Below are 14,763 nucleotides of genomic sequence, written 5' to 3'. Positions count from 1 at the left end.
CAGATAAACCAATTTATTTTTACTCTTAAGGTCGTTTGAGGATCTCTTCCTAGAGAAGAATGCTGTAGGAGATAGGAGGGATGTATAATACTTTTCAAATAATATGGTATCATTGGGAATATTGTTACTTATAAACCAATCTGACAATATTAATTTAACCTCGTGAGTATAGAAAAGATAGGAAAACAGTCCATGGATAATATAAATCCCAGTCTGCTAATGTTTGTTTATCCTGCTTAAGTTGTATAAAAGTACCATGAAAAAAATAAGAGTAGTAGATGGCAGTAGGAGAAAACCATGAGATTCAGTTCAGCAGGGGTTCAATCTAATGATTACTTTAGTAATTGTAACATGTACCAAGCACAATAACAAGTACTTAATATACCCTATCTCATTTTAGCTGCATAATAGCATCATAGGGTGGGTGGTTGTGATCTCCATTTTACAGGTAAGGTTAATGTTACATTTTACAGTTAAGATTAAGAGGTGCAATGACTTCTCCAGAGTCACAGAACTACTAGTTGGTGAAGCGGTGATCCCATTGGAGCTCTGATTATAAGACTCCTAGCCTCAGTGCTATCCTGTTTTGAGTACTCTGTAAAGGCCTTATAAAAAGACCTCTGTAGATTCAGAGGCCCACTTAGGTAGCATCAAAATAGAAGGAACAGAAACCTAACCAGATTAGCTGGAGAAAAAAAGGAGAAGGGACATTAGAAAATTCCTAGGGAGCTTCTTGAAATAGAATTACAGGAGCTTCCTTCAAGGAGTCCATGGAGGAGTCAGTTACCCCTCCCATTCAATCTGGGACCTTAGCTGCATGTGGGAGAGGGGCTAAGGATATATAAGCCAAGTACGCCATGAAGTACCTCGCGACATTTTGTGCAGCTGTTGGGAAGTCACAGTATATATATTTGAGTGTGGACTTTGCAGTGCAGCTGTAAATGGGGAGGGGGGCACCCACTCTTCCGTAAATAAACCACCACCCTATGCTCTGTTAGCAAGTCCAATAAACTTGTTAGGATTGAAAAAAAAAAAAAAAAAGAAGAGCGCTAATGGAAACCTTCATTATACTATCAAAGTTGATCCCATGTTAGCAAATCCTTTGGTCTTTGATTTCTTATTCCTATCCCCCCCCCTTAAATTTCATTGTATATATATTTTTATGTAACCTGCTTCAAGTTATTTCTGGAAAAATGTGTTAAAAATTGCCTTTCTTTGGAATAGTTAAAAAAAAGTAATAAAAATTTAAAAAAAGAATTACAGGAGCTTCATAGTGAATGAGGCAAGCTAGAATGTTCTCAGGCATCTGCAGAGAAGATGATGTTAATTGGAGGTTAGATTATAACAATAGCAGACTAGATAAAATTCACATAAGTTAAAATTATCTTTGAGTGGTTTTAAATTCTCATAAAATATATTAAAATGGTTTGCCACATAAAAGAAAGTTGGCTTCTATTTGGGGCCTTGGTGAGTGAAAACTGTATGCAGTGTTATTCTACAACAGTAGGACCCCCACCCCAGTACATCAGAACATATTGTAAGATGCGAGTGGGAAATGAGACCACTGATTCATGTCTTTTCGTGTTCAGTGTTTGTTCTCTTTCATTTTGCAGAGTGACTGCTTCATGTTTTCTTATCTTTCACTCCACTTTCATTCATACTTGAAAAAGAAATTAAAGATTTACCTATGTGTGAGGGTTTGTGTGTGCTTGTATGTGGTGGGATGTATGTGTGTGTGCAGGTGCCCATGGCACATGTGACCATGTATGTTTGGAGGCCAGACATCTACCTCAGGTGTTGTTCTCGGGATAGTCTACCTTTATTTTTTTTATGATTTAGTTATTTTTATTTTATGTGTATGAGTATGTGCCTGCATGTATGTAAGTGCATCATGTGCATGCAGTGCCTGTGGGGAACAGAAGAAGGTGTTGGATCTCCTAGAACTGGAGTTATAGATAGTTGTTAGCTGCCATTGGGTGCTGGAAACTGAACCTAGGTCCTCTGCAAGAACAGCCAGTGCTCTTAACCACTGAGCCATCTCTCTAGCTCCACACCTTCTTTTATGAGGCATAGTCTCTCATTAGGACCTGGGGCTCTCTACTTATGCTAGGCTGCCTGCCTAGTGAGCCCCAGGAATCCTTCTGCCTCTGTCTCCATAGCCGTGGGATTACAGATACATATCACCACATCCATCATTTTGGACACCCTTTTTTTTATATGGACGCTGGGATTCAAACTCAGATCCTTACGCTTGCATGACAGTCAGTTTACCAACTGAGCCATCTCCTTAGTCACATTTAAAGATTTTTAGAGATAAGATTCCACCCATTCTTTTTGCATTTCTAGTAAGAATACGTATCTCTTCCTTCTGTAAATTGTTTATCTAAAAACGTTTCTATCCATACAGCTTCCTCATCCTTTTAAAATCTGACTTACAGTTTACAGAGAGAATTTGGCTAAATTTGGGTCAGATGTCCACTGAAGTCTAATTTGATTTGCTTCTTTGTTTTGTCATTTTGAGACAGGGTCTCCCTGTAGCCCCAGCTGACATGGAGCTCAGTAGGCAAACCAGGCTGACCTTTTAACAGAGATCTGCCTACCTCTGCCTCCCAAGTGCTAAAAGAAAAGGTGTGGGCCACCACGCCCCACTTAAGTCTACTTTGATATGATTGGAGTTTGGGTTAGGCCTATTTGAAAGAGGAAGTGATTGGTGTCTTTATCTCAGAGATGGAGATGTTTGATTTTTCTACCTTTAAATACTGTTTGGCATTTGTAATTCAAATAGTTAATGATGTGTTGCTGCCTGAGGATCACTAATAAAATGAGAATCTCAGATATTAAGAATTCCCTTTGGTTGTGAAATTCTAGGAAAGTAACATGTAGAAAATGTAATTTAGTCTTCAGAAGTGGGAAGATCTCTAGCAGTAAGATGTGCTTTATTCCAAATTGTTGAAACATTAAGTAAAGCTTTTACCTTACATTGCCATTATACTTTATTATTGTAGTTAATGGTTATTTTGTTCTTTTTTTCAAAAGTTCAAGTTAGCATTATTTAATGAGTACAATTTTCTAACTTCACTTACTTATTTTTTACCTTTTTGAAATAGGGTCTCCCTGTAGCCCCAAATGACCTAGAACTTACTCTGTAGACGAGCTCAGTCCTGATCTTAAAAAGAACTACCTGCCTCTGCCTCCCAGGTGCTAGGATTAAAGGCATGCACCACCATGCTTTAACTTTTTAATAAATTTTTTAAAAATAATATTTTGATTAATTCTTTGAGAATTTATACAATGTATTTTGATCATATTCTTCCATCTCTTCCCAGATCTACCGCTACCACTCATAGCCTCTTCCTGCCCTAACTTCTGCCCTCTTTTTTTATTAAGTTCCTGAGTTCAGTTTGTGCTGTCCAACTACCTTGAGCGTCGGTCCATCCAAGGTGGTCACCCTAAAGAAAAGTGACCCTCCCTCTCTGAGCAGCTATCAGTTGCCAGTAGCTCCAATAAAACTTTAATTTGGTTTGATTCTACCTTTTTCCACTTTCCCTCTGGATGAACCATTTTCTTCTCAAGCCAATTTAATGTATCCTCCGACTCCACAGTGAATCTGAGGAAGAGCGCAAATGTGTCCTGCTACTTAGCACATTATGTCACCAAGCTTGTGGACATTTATCATTCCTCTTTTCCTTGACTTTTTAGCAGATTTTGATTCTGGCTGACCAATTCTTCCATTTTGAAGCATTCTTATCCTTAGTTTCTAGTCCTGGTTATGATCCTGCTTGTCATTCCATTCCACTTGAGGCCTTACAATGTGAGGGTACAGATTGTGCCCATGTCTTCTGTGAATTCTCTTTGGCTTTAGTGACCCACAGCTACCCTCTTAGCTGTGAGGCATTGGAACTCCCAACTTCAAGTCCCAGCACTTGGGAGGCAGAGGCAGGTGGATCTCTGTAAGTTCGAGACCAGCCTGGTCTACAGAGCGAGTTCCAGGCCACCTGGGGCTACAGGAATACCCTGTCTCAAAAAGACCAAAAAAAAAAAAGAAAAAAAAAATGCTTTACATAAGACTAGAGAAGCTCCTGCTCTTGTTAATTATGGGTATCTCGCACAACTTATCCACACAGTAAATGGAGATGTCATGTCAGTCATGACCTTTATGACATTTTGATGCAGTTGCTTAGTAAGTCTTACCCAACAGGATACTCTTGAATTTCTGGATCATGCCCTATTGATTGTTTTATAGTTTTTTTTTTGTTGTTTTTTTTTCCCCCCTTAGTATGGCTTTGTTTTACCATTTTAAACAACCATTTAAGAAGAAATCGCTACTGTTTCTTTAAACATGATAATTAAGGCATCATGAATATAAAGCATAATTGAATCTAGGCATGCTGGTACATGCCTTTAATATCTTAGAGGCAGAGGCAGGTGGATCTCTGCGTTCAAGGTCAGCCTGTCAACATAGCAAGTTGCAGGCCAGCCAAAGCTACATAGTGAGGACTCCAAAACACACACACACACACACACACACACACACACACACAACATCCCTCAAAAGCAATTCATTATTACAGGTTGGTTGATTGACTTTTTAAAAAATAGAAATTTGTGTATGAGGAGTAACACAAATGAGATTTTATCTCATTATTAAATTACTGTTTAAGGAGAAGAACAAGTCTCTCCATAAAGAAAAACCATTAATATTATTAAGTAAAATCTTTGTTTTTTATCTAACAGACAGTTATGTTCAAATGATTTACAGGGTTAATTTCCATATATGAAATTATCAGTGGGCATGATGATGTATACCTTTAATTCCAGATACTCCAGAGGTTGAGGCAGGAGGATTACTTGCTTTGGCTTGTTCAACACCAGCTTAGGCAATATAGCAAGACTTGATCTAGAAACAAACACAAAACCAAAATTTATCAAAATCCAGAAGCTCCCTCCCCATAACAATTTTTTTTAATATTTCATTTATTATTTTTATTTTATGTGTATGAGTGTTATGCCTGCATGTAGGTAAGTGTACATGTGTCATGCAATGCCCATGGAGGACAGAAAAGGCTGCCGGATCCCCTGGAACTGGAGTTAGATACAGTTTTTAGCTGCCATGTGGGTGCTGGGATTTGAACCTGGGTCTTCTGCAAGAACAGCCAGTGTTCTTAATGACTGAGCCATCTCTCCAGCCTAAGAATATTTTTTAAACTACTTGAAACATGCTAAGTTCTTTTAGTGGAAATTGTTATTAAAATTGAAATGTTTTATGATTTAAAGATTGTTTAGACCTGAGGGGATTTTAGATATATGCATTATATTTTGCCTGAATACTCTGTTTCCCAAACTGTATGCAGAAATTTCCATGTATTTTCCTGATATATGATATCAGGATATATATGGTGTGTGTGTGTATATACATGTATACATAATGTATAATTGAAACAATCATATTTGTGTGAAATTCTTGGAAAATTATTTAAATAATATTAGCATATGAAAGTACTAAATCTTCAGGTAGTATCAGAGTAACGTGAATTCTCCCAAATGCCCCTTAGTACAAAGTAATGATACTGTAATTGAATATATTCACCTAATATAATTTAGCCTTGACATTTATATAAAATAATACCTTCTAAGAATTAGGTTTATCTTAAATTAGAAGTATACAATATAATGCTAGATACTTGATTTTTCTACCATTTTCTCACATATATGAGAAGTTTGTTGTCATTGAACCTCCCATTGGATAATAGAAAGCAATTACAAAAGAAAAAAAAGGACCCAGTTGGGGACCAAATCATACTGTCATGTTTATCAACATATATACCATGGCTCTATAGCAAAGTCTTCTTGTTCTTTTTTATAGTTAATGTCTGTTTCTGTAGCTTCTTTTAGGGTGTTGTTTTTTTATTTGTTGTTGTTTTTGTAATCTTTTATTTTCAGCTATTTTAATAGTGCCTCAGTATGTTTTTCTTTGTTATCCAACTTGAGTGTTTCTAGGAGTTCTTGAATCTGTGGCTTGATGTCTTTCATTGATTATGGAAAATTTAAACTAATTTAATAACACCCCGTTTCTACACTGGGATTCCAATTTCACAACTAGACTGCTTTGCCATGTGACATACATCCCTAATGTTCTCCCCTTCTCTGTGTTTATTATGAGTCTTTTATATGGATCAGCCTATCTCCCATTTCACGTTCCTCTTCAGTTGTGGCTAATCTGATGTTAAATGTGTCTCATTTAAGTTGCTTTATTATTTAGTTCTAATTTCTTTTTAATTATTTCATCTGTATGAATGTTTTGATTGCATGTATTTAGGTGCACCCATGTTATGCAGTGCCTGCAGAGGAGAGAAGAGAATATCAGATTCCCTGGAACTGGAGTTAGAGATGATTGTTGTGGGTGCTGGGAACCGAACCCTGGGTCCTCTGTAAGAGCTCTTAACCGCTGAGCCATTTCTTCAGCCCCAGTTCTAAATTTTTTTTTTTTTTTTTTTTTTCCTGGTCTTTTGAGACAGGGTCTCCCAGTAACCCCAGTTGACCTGGAACTTACTATATAGAACAGGCTGGCCTTGAACTCACAGAGATCCACCTGTCTCTGCCTCCCTAGTGCTGGGATTAAAGGCATGTGCCACCACACCTGGCTTCTTCTAAATTTTTTATTTAACTTATTTCATAGTTCTCAGTTATCTGCTAGATTTTTTCCACCTTTTAAAATTTTTAAGCAATTTTTTTTTAAATTAAGCATTGTGATACGTGTTGTGAGTTTAAAGCTACTTTAAACTATCAATCTCCTGTAAACTTGTTGTTCTTGTCACTTTTTTTGCCTGTGGATTTTGATCTTGTCACCTGTTTAATAAATCTTGATAGAATACTGGGCATTGACATATAAAATATATTGGAGGGCTGGAGAGAGGACTCGGGTTAAGAGCACTGACTGCTCTTGCAGAGGATCCTGGTTTGATTCCCAGCAGCCACATAGCGGCTAAGAACCATCCTTAACTCCAGTTCCAGGGGATCTGACTTCCTCTTCTGACCTCTGAATGCATTGCACTACATGGATGCACTCATACATGGAAGCAATGTACTCGTACACATAAAATAAAAATAATAAAGTAAAAAATATATTGGAAATAATTTCGATTTGTCGGTTATTTTTCTTTTTCCAGAGAAAAATTATGAAATTGCACCAGGAACTTCCATTTTCACCTCTTTGGCCAGAACTGCATCCTATGGCTCTCACTAGCCACTGTCCCTGGCCAGAAGAGAGGCTAGAGAATGTCACAATTTTCTGAACTAAAAATTCCATTGGTAAAAGACAGAGTAAGATATTTGTTTAGCTATAATCCAGATCTGTGCAACGATGAAAGATAAAATCAATACCAAAATTTTGTGTAAAATAATCGGGAAGATTATTTTTTCTAAAATGTTCATTGATTTAGCTTTCATTTTCTTTCTTTCTTTCTTTGTGTGAGACAGTGTCTGACTGTGTAGTGCAGGTGGACCTCAAATTTGAAATCTAGAAAGATTCAGCCTCCTTAGTACTGAGATTACTGGTATGTGCTGCCATGCTCAGTGAAGATTTGGTTTTATGGCCTGGAAAAACAGTTTTACATAATTTAGAACTTACATTCACTTTTCTTTATTAAAAACAATACAGTAATACAGTAGTAAAAACTTTGAATGCAGTGGAAACTTGGGAAAATCTAGATGGGTAGTAAATAATCTGAAATCCTGCCAACCAAATCTTAGTATTTTGGTAGATGTAGGTGTAGTAACTTGTACACATATATGTGTGTTCAAGTTAACATTACATACTCTATTTTGTAACTTTTTCTTTTAAACAACTATTTTTTCCTATTGATAATGAGGGACAGTGAGATGCCACAGTGGGTAGGTAAATGGTTTATGGCACAAGCCTGATAACCTGAGTTCAATTCCCAGAATCCACAGAGGTGGAAGGAGAGAACAGACTCCACAAAGTTGTCTTCTGACCCTCACACAGTGCTATATAGCACAGATATCTCACATACACACTGTATTAATCACTTTTCTGTTGCTGTGATAGAAACACTGACTCAAGCAATTTATAGAAAGAAGAGTTTATTTGAGCTTACGGTTCCAGGGGAATTACAGTCCATCATGGCAGGGAGGCATGGTGACAGAGGTGGCTGGAGAGGAGGAGTGGAAGCTAAGCTCTACATCTTCCGGCAGGCACAGGAAGCAAGAAAGCAACTGGAGATCTGGCAAGGTTTAAGAACTCTCTAATCCTGCTCCCGGTGATGTGCTTCCTCCAGGATAGCCACACCTTCTAAGACCTCCCAAATCAGCGCCACCATGAGGGGACAAAATGTCCAAATACTTGGAGCCTATGGGGGACATTTTCATTCAAACCACCACCTGGTTTGTGCAGCTTCAAAGGGAAGGGGAGACTATCAGGGCTGTTCGTGTGATATTTTGAATTGAAAATCTATGGGTTCTGGTTGGTTGGGGCTGAAGAATCAGCTGTGATTAAGAAGAGAGCAGAACCTGAAGTAAAACCTTTGCTTTACTGGGACAATTGATGCTGGTTACCTGGGGCTGAAAAATCAGCTGTAAATAACAAGAGACCAGCATCACTGTGGTGAACTCTTCTCAGAGGAGGTATTTCCTCAGGGTCAGCACACAGAGGGGACCCAAACCTCCATCTCTAGCTGGAAGCAGGATTTGGTAATGTGTAAGACTCTTCTGCATGGTTCTGGTGTTGAAAGCGTGAAGGAGTCAAAGAGAGCAGCTGAGGCTTGGCACTCTGAGAGGCCAGGAAAGGCCATAGGTGAAAGTGCAGCTTCATTTGTAGTGAAGACCCCAGGATTGAAGGGGTCATGGGGAGAATCGGAGGCTTTGCGCCTAGAGAGGCAAGAAGAGGCCATTAGTGAAGGTGTAGCCTCAGTTTCAGTGAAGACCCCAGCTTTTTGGAGATGCCAGGACTGTGGGACGACCACCAAGGACAGCAGTAGGTCTAGAATGGAGCTGGCATGGATCTGGGAGGTGAGCTGTGTGTCCTGTGGACAGCAGTCAGAGAAGTGGAGCAAGCCAGTAAGCAGTGTTCCTCCATGGTATGTGCTCCAGCTCCTGCCTCCAGGTTCCTGCCCTGATTTTCTACCTTGGACTCCCTGATGAACTATGACCTGGGAGATAGATATAAGACAAATAAAATCTTTCCTCCCCAAGTTGATAGTGGTCAGAGTGTTTTGTCACAGAAATGAAGAAACAAACTAAGACAGTCATTGGTACCAGAGAGTGGGCTGTTGACTGACCATGTGGGACAGCTCCTGCCTCCAGGTTCCTGCCCTGATTTTCTACCTTGGACTCCCTGATGAACTATGACCTGGGAGATAGATATAAGACAAATAAAATCTTTCCTCCCCAAGTTGATAGTGGTCAGAGTGTTTTGTCACAGAAATGAAGAAACAAACTAAGACAGTCATTGGTACCAGAGAGTGGGCTGTTGACTGACCATGTGGGATTTTGGAGGAATGTGGAAGACTTTAGAAGTTTGGGCTAGAAAAGCGGTTGATTGCTGTAAGCAGAGCTTAACAGGCCTTTCTAGTAGGGGCCTGGAAGAAACCTGCTGAGAACAATGCAGTTCCAGAGAGAAATAAGGACTTAAGCAACACTTGGGATATTTTGGCAAAGAGTCTGGCTGGAGTCTGCCCTAGTCCAAAAAGCTTGCCTGAGGCTAAGTTGAAAAGTAATGGACTAATTTCTTTGGCAGATGAAATTTCAGAACAGCCTAAGGTTGACTCTACAGCTTGGTTATTACTGGTAATACGCAGATCTACAGTGAAAGAGAGCAAATGGGGCAGAAAGAAATACAGTTTGGATTGAAAAAGAGCACTAGGAAGATTAATTTTGGAACCCTGGCATGTGATGGAGAGGATCCCATTGATAAGGAGATTAAAGTGATTAAGGAGGGGCCTAGAGATTCAGACAATGGAGAGAATGCCTCTAGGGTAAGACCACACCCAGTTAAGCCTCCAACTTGTGAAAGGAAAATGCTGCAGGGACCACTGAAGAGAAAAGCTTTTAAAATGGATGAAGCAGGAGTCCATCCCAAACTTGGAGTCAAATTTGGCATTGTAACTCACCTGGTGCCATGAAAGATGCAACAGCCAAGGGGTCATCAGTTCTTCTCCACAGTTTCAGAGAGCCGCTGAGGCCAGGCAGCATGAAGCAGGGTTGCCCCTGCCTAGAGAAGGCCCTGATAGGCCATTGCATGAAGCTGTGAAGGTGAAGCCTGGTTGGCAGTGGAGACCCCAAGAAGTTCATGATGCCAGAGCTGTGAGGCATTTGCCAAGAAGACCTGCATACAGGGAGTGATACCAGCACGAGAGATGTGTCTTGCATTAGAGGCTGAGCCATCTAAGCCCTTTGGAAGTAAAGTCCCAGGAGTTGGACATGGAGCTACTGGATTTGATGTTTGCCCTGCTGGTTTTCGGTCTTGTTTTGGTCCGGTATTTCCTTTTCTATGCTTCTGTTCCTCCCTTTTGGAATGGCAGTATGTATTCAGTTCCACTGTATGTTGGGAGTATGTAATTTGTCTTTTGATTTTATAGAAGCTTACAGTTCAGGTATTTACTTGAGTCTCAGAATAGACTTTGGACTGTGGACTTTTCAATAGTAGTGAGATTGATAATGACTATGGGGACTTTTAAAGTTGGACTGAATGCATTTCGTATCTTATATGGTCATGAGCCTATGGGGGCCAGGGGGTGGAATGTGGTAGCTTGAATGAAAATGTCCCCAGATGATGGTGCTGTTTTGGGAGTTTTTAGGTGTGGCTATTCTGGAGGAAGTCACTGGGGGTGGGCTTAGAGAGTTCTTAAGCCTTGCCAGATCTCCAGTTGCTCTCTTGCTTCCTGTGCCTGTGTGATGATGAGAGCTTAGCTTCTGCTGCTCCTGCTCCAGCCACCATGCCTTCCTGCCATGACGGACTGTAATTCCCCTGGAATTACAAATGAATTCTTCCTTTTATAAGTTGTTTTGGTCAGTGTTTATCACACCAACAGAAAAGTAACTGATACATGCACAGTAATAATAAATACCTTAAAGTAGACAATGGGGTAATGTTTTATAGTTTATAAATTATAATTTCCTTAATTCAAATTACAGTGCCTTTTAATTTCAGTGTTCCTCCCTAATATGTGCCTCCCTGCTCTGTCCTAGATGTTTTCTTGATCAGGTTAATACACAGTTATATTATGAACTGATATACCAAAGGGAGTAATTAACATATTAGGTTGCTTCTTAGTCAATGATAATAGTTCCTGGTAGAATCTCATTAAATATCTTTGTTTTCTAGGATTAACAGTACTCTGATTTTAGTTGTGAATACTTTTTTCTACTCTATTTTAATGTTTTTGTTTTAGAAATAAAGTAGATCTTAGACATTTCCTGAGAGACAATTGCTTTATTATGCTTTAGGAATGCTTTATTAGCATATAATTTCTACTATAAAATGTATATATTTTAAATAGTAAAACTGCTTTCACATGCAAATATTTGCACAGTTGTATAAACTGCCTTTCGAGCCAAGTAATATACATGCTAGCATAACAGAAAATATGACCTGAAAAATATGATAAAATTCCAATTTAATAATACTAGAAATTACATATCTTCAAGGTCGGTCTTGAAAAACAGGTTGTAAATACTAGATGTAACAATAGTGAAAGACCTAATTTGTAAGTGGTATATAATTTTATCAGTATTGTGCCTAAATTTTTAAATTTAGTTGTTGCTCTACATGGCTACTAATTTTACTTGTTGATCCTTTTTGTTGCTTTAGAGCTTAACTTTCTCATGCCAACCTTTGGATTATGAACTATCACTATTGCTCATCACATAGTATGCATCTAACTTCAAACTTTGTAGCTAACAATTCTGAGATTCATTCTTGTAAGACAAGTTCTGATAAAATAGTAAAGGAGATTCAGGTTAGATTCCTTGAACAGGTATCTGAAAGAGTTCTGAACAGGAACAGACTAGAGAGTAAACTTCCCTACCTCTAATAAGATCATTTACTTCATTAGCCCCTACATATTATACCCTGAAATCTCCACCTGGCACTGGGGGAATTTGTCTTGCCAGCTGGTTGGAGGTAATCTAGCACTCATTCTTTTTGGCTTTGTTTTGTTAATAATTTTTTAAATTTTATTTTATGTATATGAGTGTTTTGCTTGCATATATGTAAGTACATCTGTGTCATACAAAGCCCTCAGACTAGAAGAGGTGTTGGATCCCTTGAAACTGGAATTATAGACGTTTTTAGCTGCCATGTGGGTCTGGGATTGAACTTGGGTCCTCTGGAAGAGCAGTCCATGCTCTTAACCACTGAGCCATCTCTCCTGCCCTTTTTTAAAAAAAGCACTAATTTTCAGTTTAGAATTGCTCATTACCAGTAGAAGGGAAGAGGTAATCATGCTCTAGATGATTTGTGCCTAAGCCTTTCTTCTCAAGATACTGACAGCTTGAATGCCTTTCAAACTACAAAACTTTGTTTTAAATCCATCTCCCTAACAGCTGTGTATAAGAAAGAACTTTATTTTAGTTCCATCCTCCCATCAGTGCTTTTAGCCATATGTTGTTAACCTTTTGTTTAAGTCTCCCTGGCTAGGTTATGAGCTTCTGGTAGGTAGTAACTCTTAGGCATCTGTAGATTCCTGTGCATTCCCACAGTGCCTCCTCAGAACATAGTAGATATTAAATCTTGATTCTTACTGTCTTTAACTTAATTCTACTGTTTCAAAATTGTATGTGATCATTTATCATTTTTTAGTATCAATTTATTGCCTGCATGTATGTAAGTGCACCCATGTCATGCAATGCCCTTGGAAGTCAGAAGAGGGCATCAGATTCCTCTGGAACTGGAAGAATATACTGTTGTTAGATGCCATGTGGGTGCTGGAAATTGAACACCAGTCCTCTATAAGAGCTGGTGCTTTTAAGTGCTGAGCCATCTCTCCATCCCATGTGTGATTTTTTTTTTTTTTTTTGGTCTTTTTGAGACAGGGTTAGCCCCAGCTAACCTGTAGCCCCAGCTGTCTTGGAACTCACAATGTGGACCAAGCTGGCCTTGAACTCACAGAGATCCGCCTGCTTCTGCTTCCCAGTGCTGGGATTAAAGGCGTGTGCCACCACACTCGGCCCCCATGTGTGATCTTTTAATGAACCTGTCTCTGTTCCTTACTCCTGCTTATCTTTTCTGAAGAAAAAAAACAAAGGCATTCCACATTTATCATTTAATTTCCTTTTAAAGTTTCCAAACCAGAGTACTATGTTTTTTAAAAAAATGGTAATAATTGAGGTATGTGAATACTTATTAAACAGTCCATAAAATTCTTAAATTTGTCTTATTTTTGGTGTTTGTTTTTTGTTTTTTTGACATAGGGTCTCACTACATAGCCCTGGCTAGCCTGGAACTTGCTATGTAGATCAAGCTGGCCTCAAACTCAGAGAGATCCACCTGCCTCTGCCTCCAAGTGCTGGAATTAAAGGCATGCGCCACCACTCCTGGCAAAATTTTAATGTCATTTGATACAAACATTAAACTGTTTTCTTTCAGAACTTTGATATACATTGTCAGTTATTAGTCATTTAACAATTCTAGTGTATTTAAAGCTGAGTGCTAGGCTTAGTTAAGAGTTAAATATGTGTACCATTTGAAAAAAGTACATGGTTAGTTAATAGTTAAATATGTATACCATTTGAAAAAAGTACGTATTTTAATATTTTGTTAGCAAAATAGACTATTCAGTTGTAATTTTCTTTTGTCATAGGGTAAAGTTCACCTTGAATTGAAACTGAATGAACTGATAACAGAGAATGGAACTGTGTGCCAGCAGCTTGTTGTACAGTAAGCATCTCCTTTGCCAAAATAATTCTCTACTTTATGTTGTTAAACCAACTCCTCATGTTAAATACTTAAGAAGTTTAGCAAATTAAATTCTAATTTATCATTTCTTTACCAAGCTGATAATCCAGTTTATTTTTTTCATTTAGTCTGCTCAGATTATGGTGAATTACTGGTTTATTCAACTGATTTTTATAGAATGTGGGATAAATGGCATATATAAGCATTAAGGTGTGACAGGATCATAGATAAGAGTTTCTAACTGCCTGGCAGTAGAGACTTGGAAAGGGTTTCTAGATGTCCTCTGGATACACTCAGACACCAAAGCAGAGCTTCAGAGATTGGGGTTCAAACTGAGTGTCCCCTCTAAGACTGCCAGTATTGATTCCCATGAATTTTGTGTTCCTTTTTACCTCTTTCACCCTTAGGTCGTTTTTTATTGTCCAAACTCTGACAGTGCTGTAAGTCTGACTGTGCTGTAAGTTTCCTATTCAAGCCTAGTCTTTGACTTCTTTTCTCCCCTTCAATCCTTTCTTTAAGTTATCAACAAGCTACCAAGAATTCTTTATTCTAGATGCATCTGTGTCTTTGCCTCAGTTGATATCTGACTATCCCCCTGAGGTTTTGAGGTACATACCCACATACCTCAGGGCAAGGAACAGAATAGATATTTTCTTATCACTGTTCCAGACTGTAATTTATTCTCAATTGTGAAAACCCCAATTCCTTGAGGCATTTTATTGCCTTCCTGTATTACTATATGTATCTGATACTGTATAAGATCTTATTTGTGCCAGGCATGGTGGCATATGCCTTTAATCCCAGCACTCTGGAGGCAGAGGCAGGCCTCTGTGAGTTCAAGGCCAGCCTGGTCT

General features: G+C 38.6%; 1 protein-coding gene across 2 annotated transcripts in view; it reads left to right on the top strand.

The window, feature by feature from the left end:
* The window catches only part of Rasa2 (RAS p21 protein activator 2), a 123,402-nt gene that overhangs the window by 37,866 nt on the left and 70,773 nt on the right, over positions 1 to 14,763 (top strand). For both annotated transcript variants that reach the window (XM_008850877.3, XM_008850876.3), the window contains exon 5: positions 13,815 to 13,891. In XM_008850877.3, coding sequence (XP_008849099.1) covers positions 13,815 to 13,891 — 77 coding nt within the window. The remainder of the gene's footprint in view (positions 1 to 13,814; positions 13,892 to 14,763) is intronic.

This window comes from Nannospalax galili, unplaced genomic scaffold, assembly GCF_000622305.1.
Source record: "Nannospalax galili isolate Female #2095 unplaced genomic scaffold, S.galili_v1.0 scaffold1585, whole genome shotgun sequence".
Taxonomy (NCBI): Eukaryota; Metazoa; Chordata; class Mammalia; order Rodentia; family Spalacidae; genus Nannospalax; species Nannospalax galili.
Note: the sequence above shows the minus strand (reverse complement) of the source record. Positions and strands in the feature narration are given on the sequence as shown.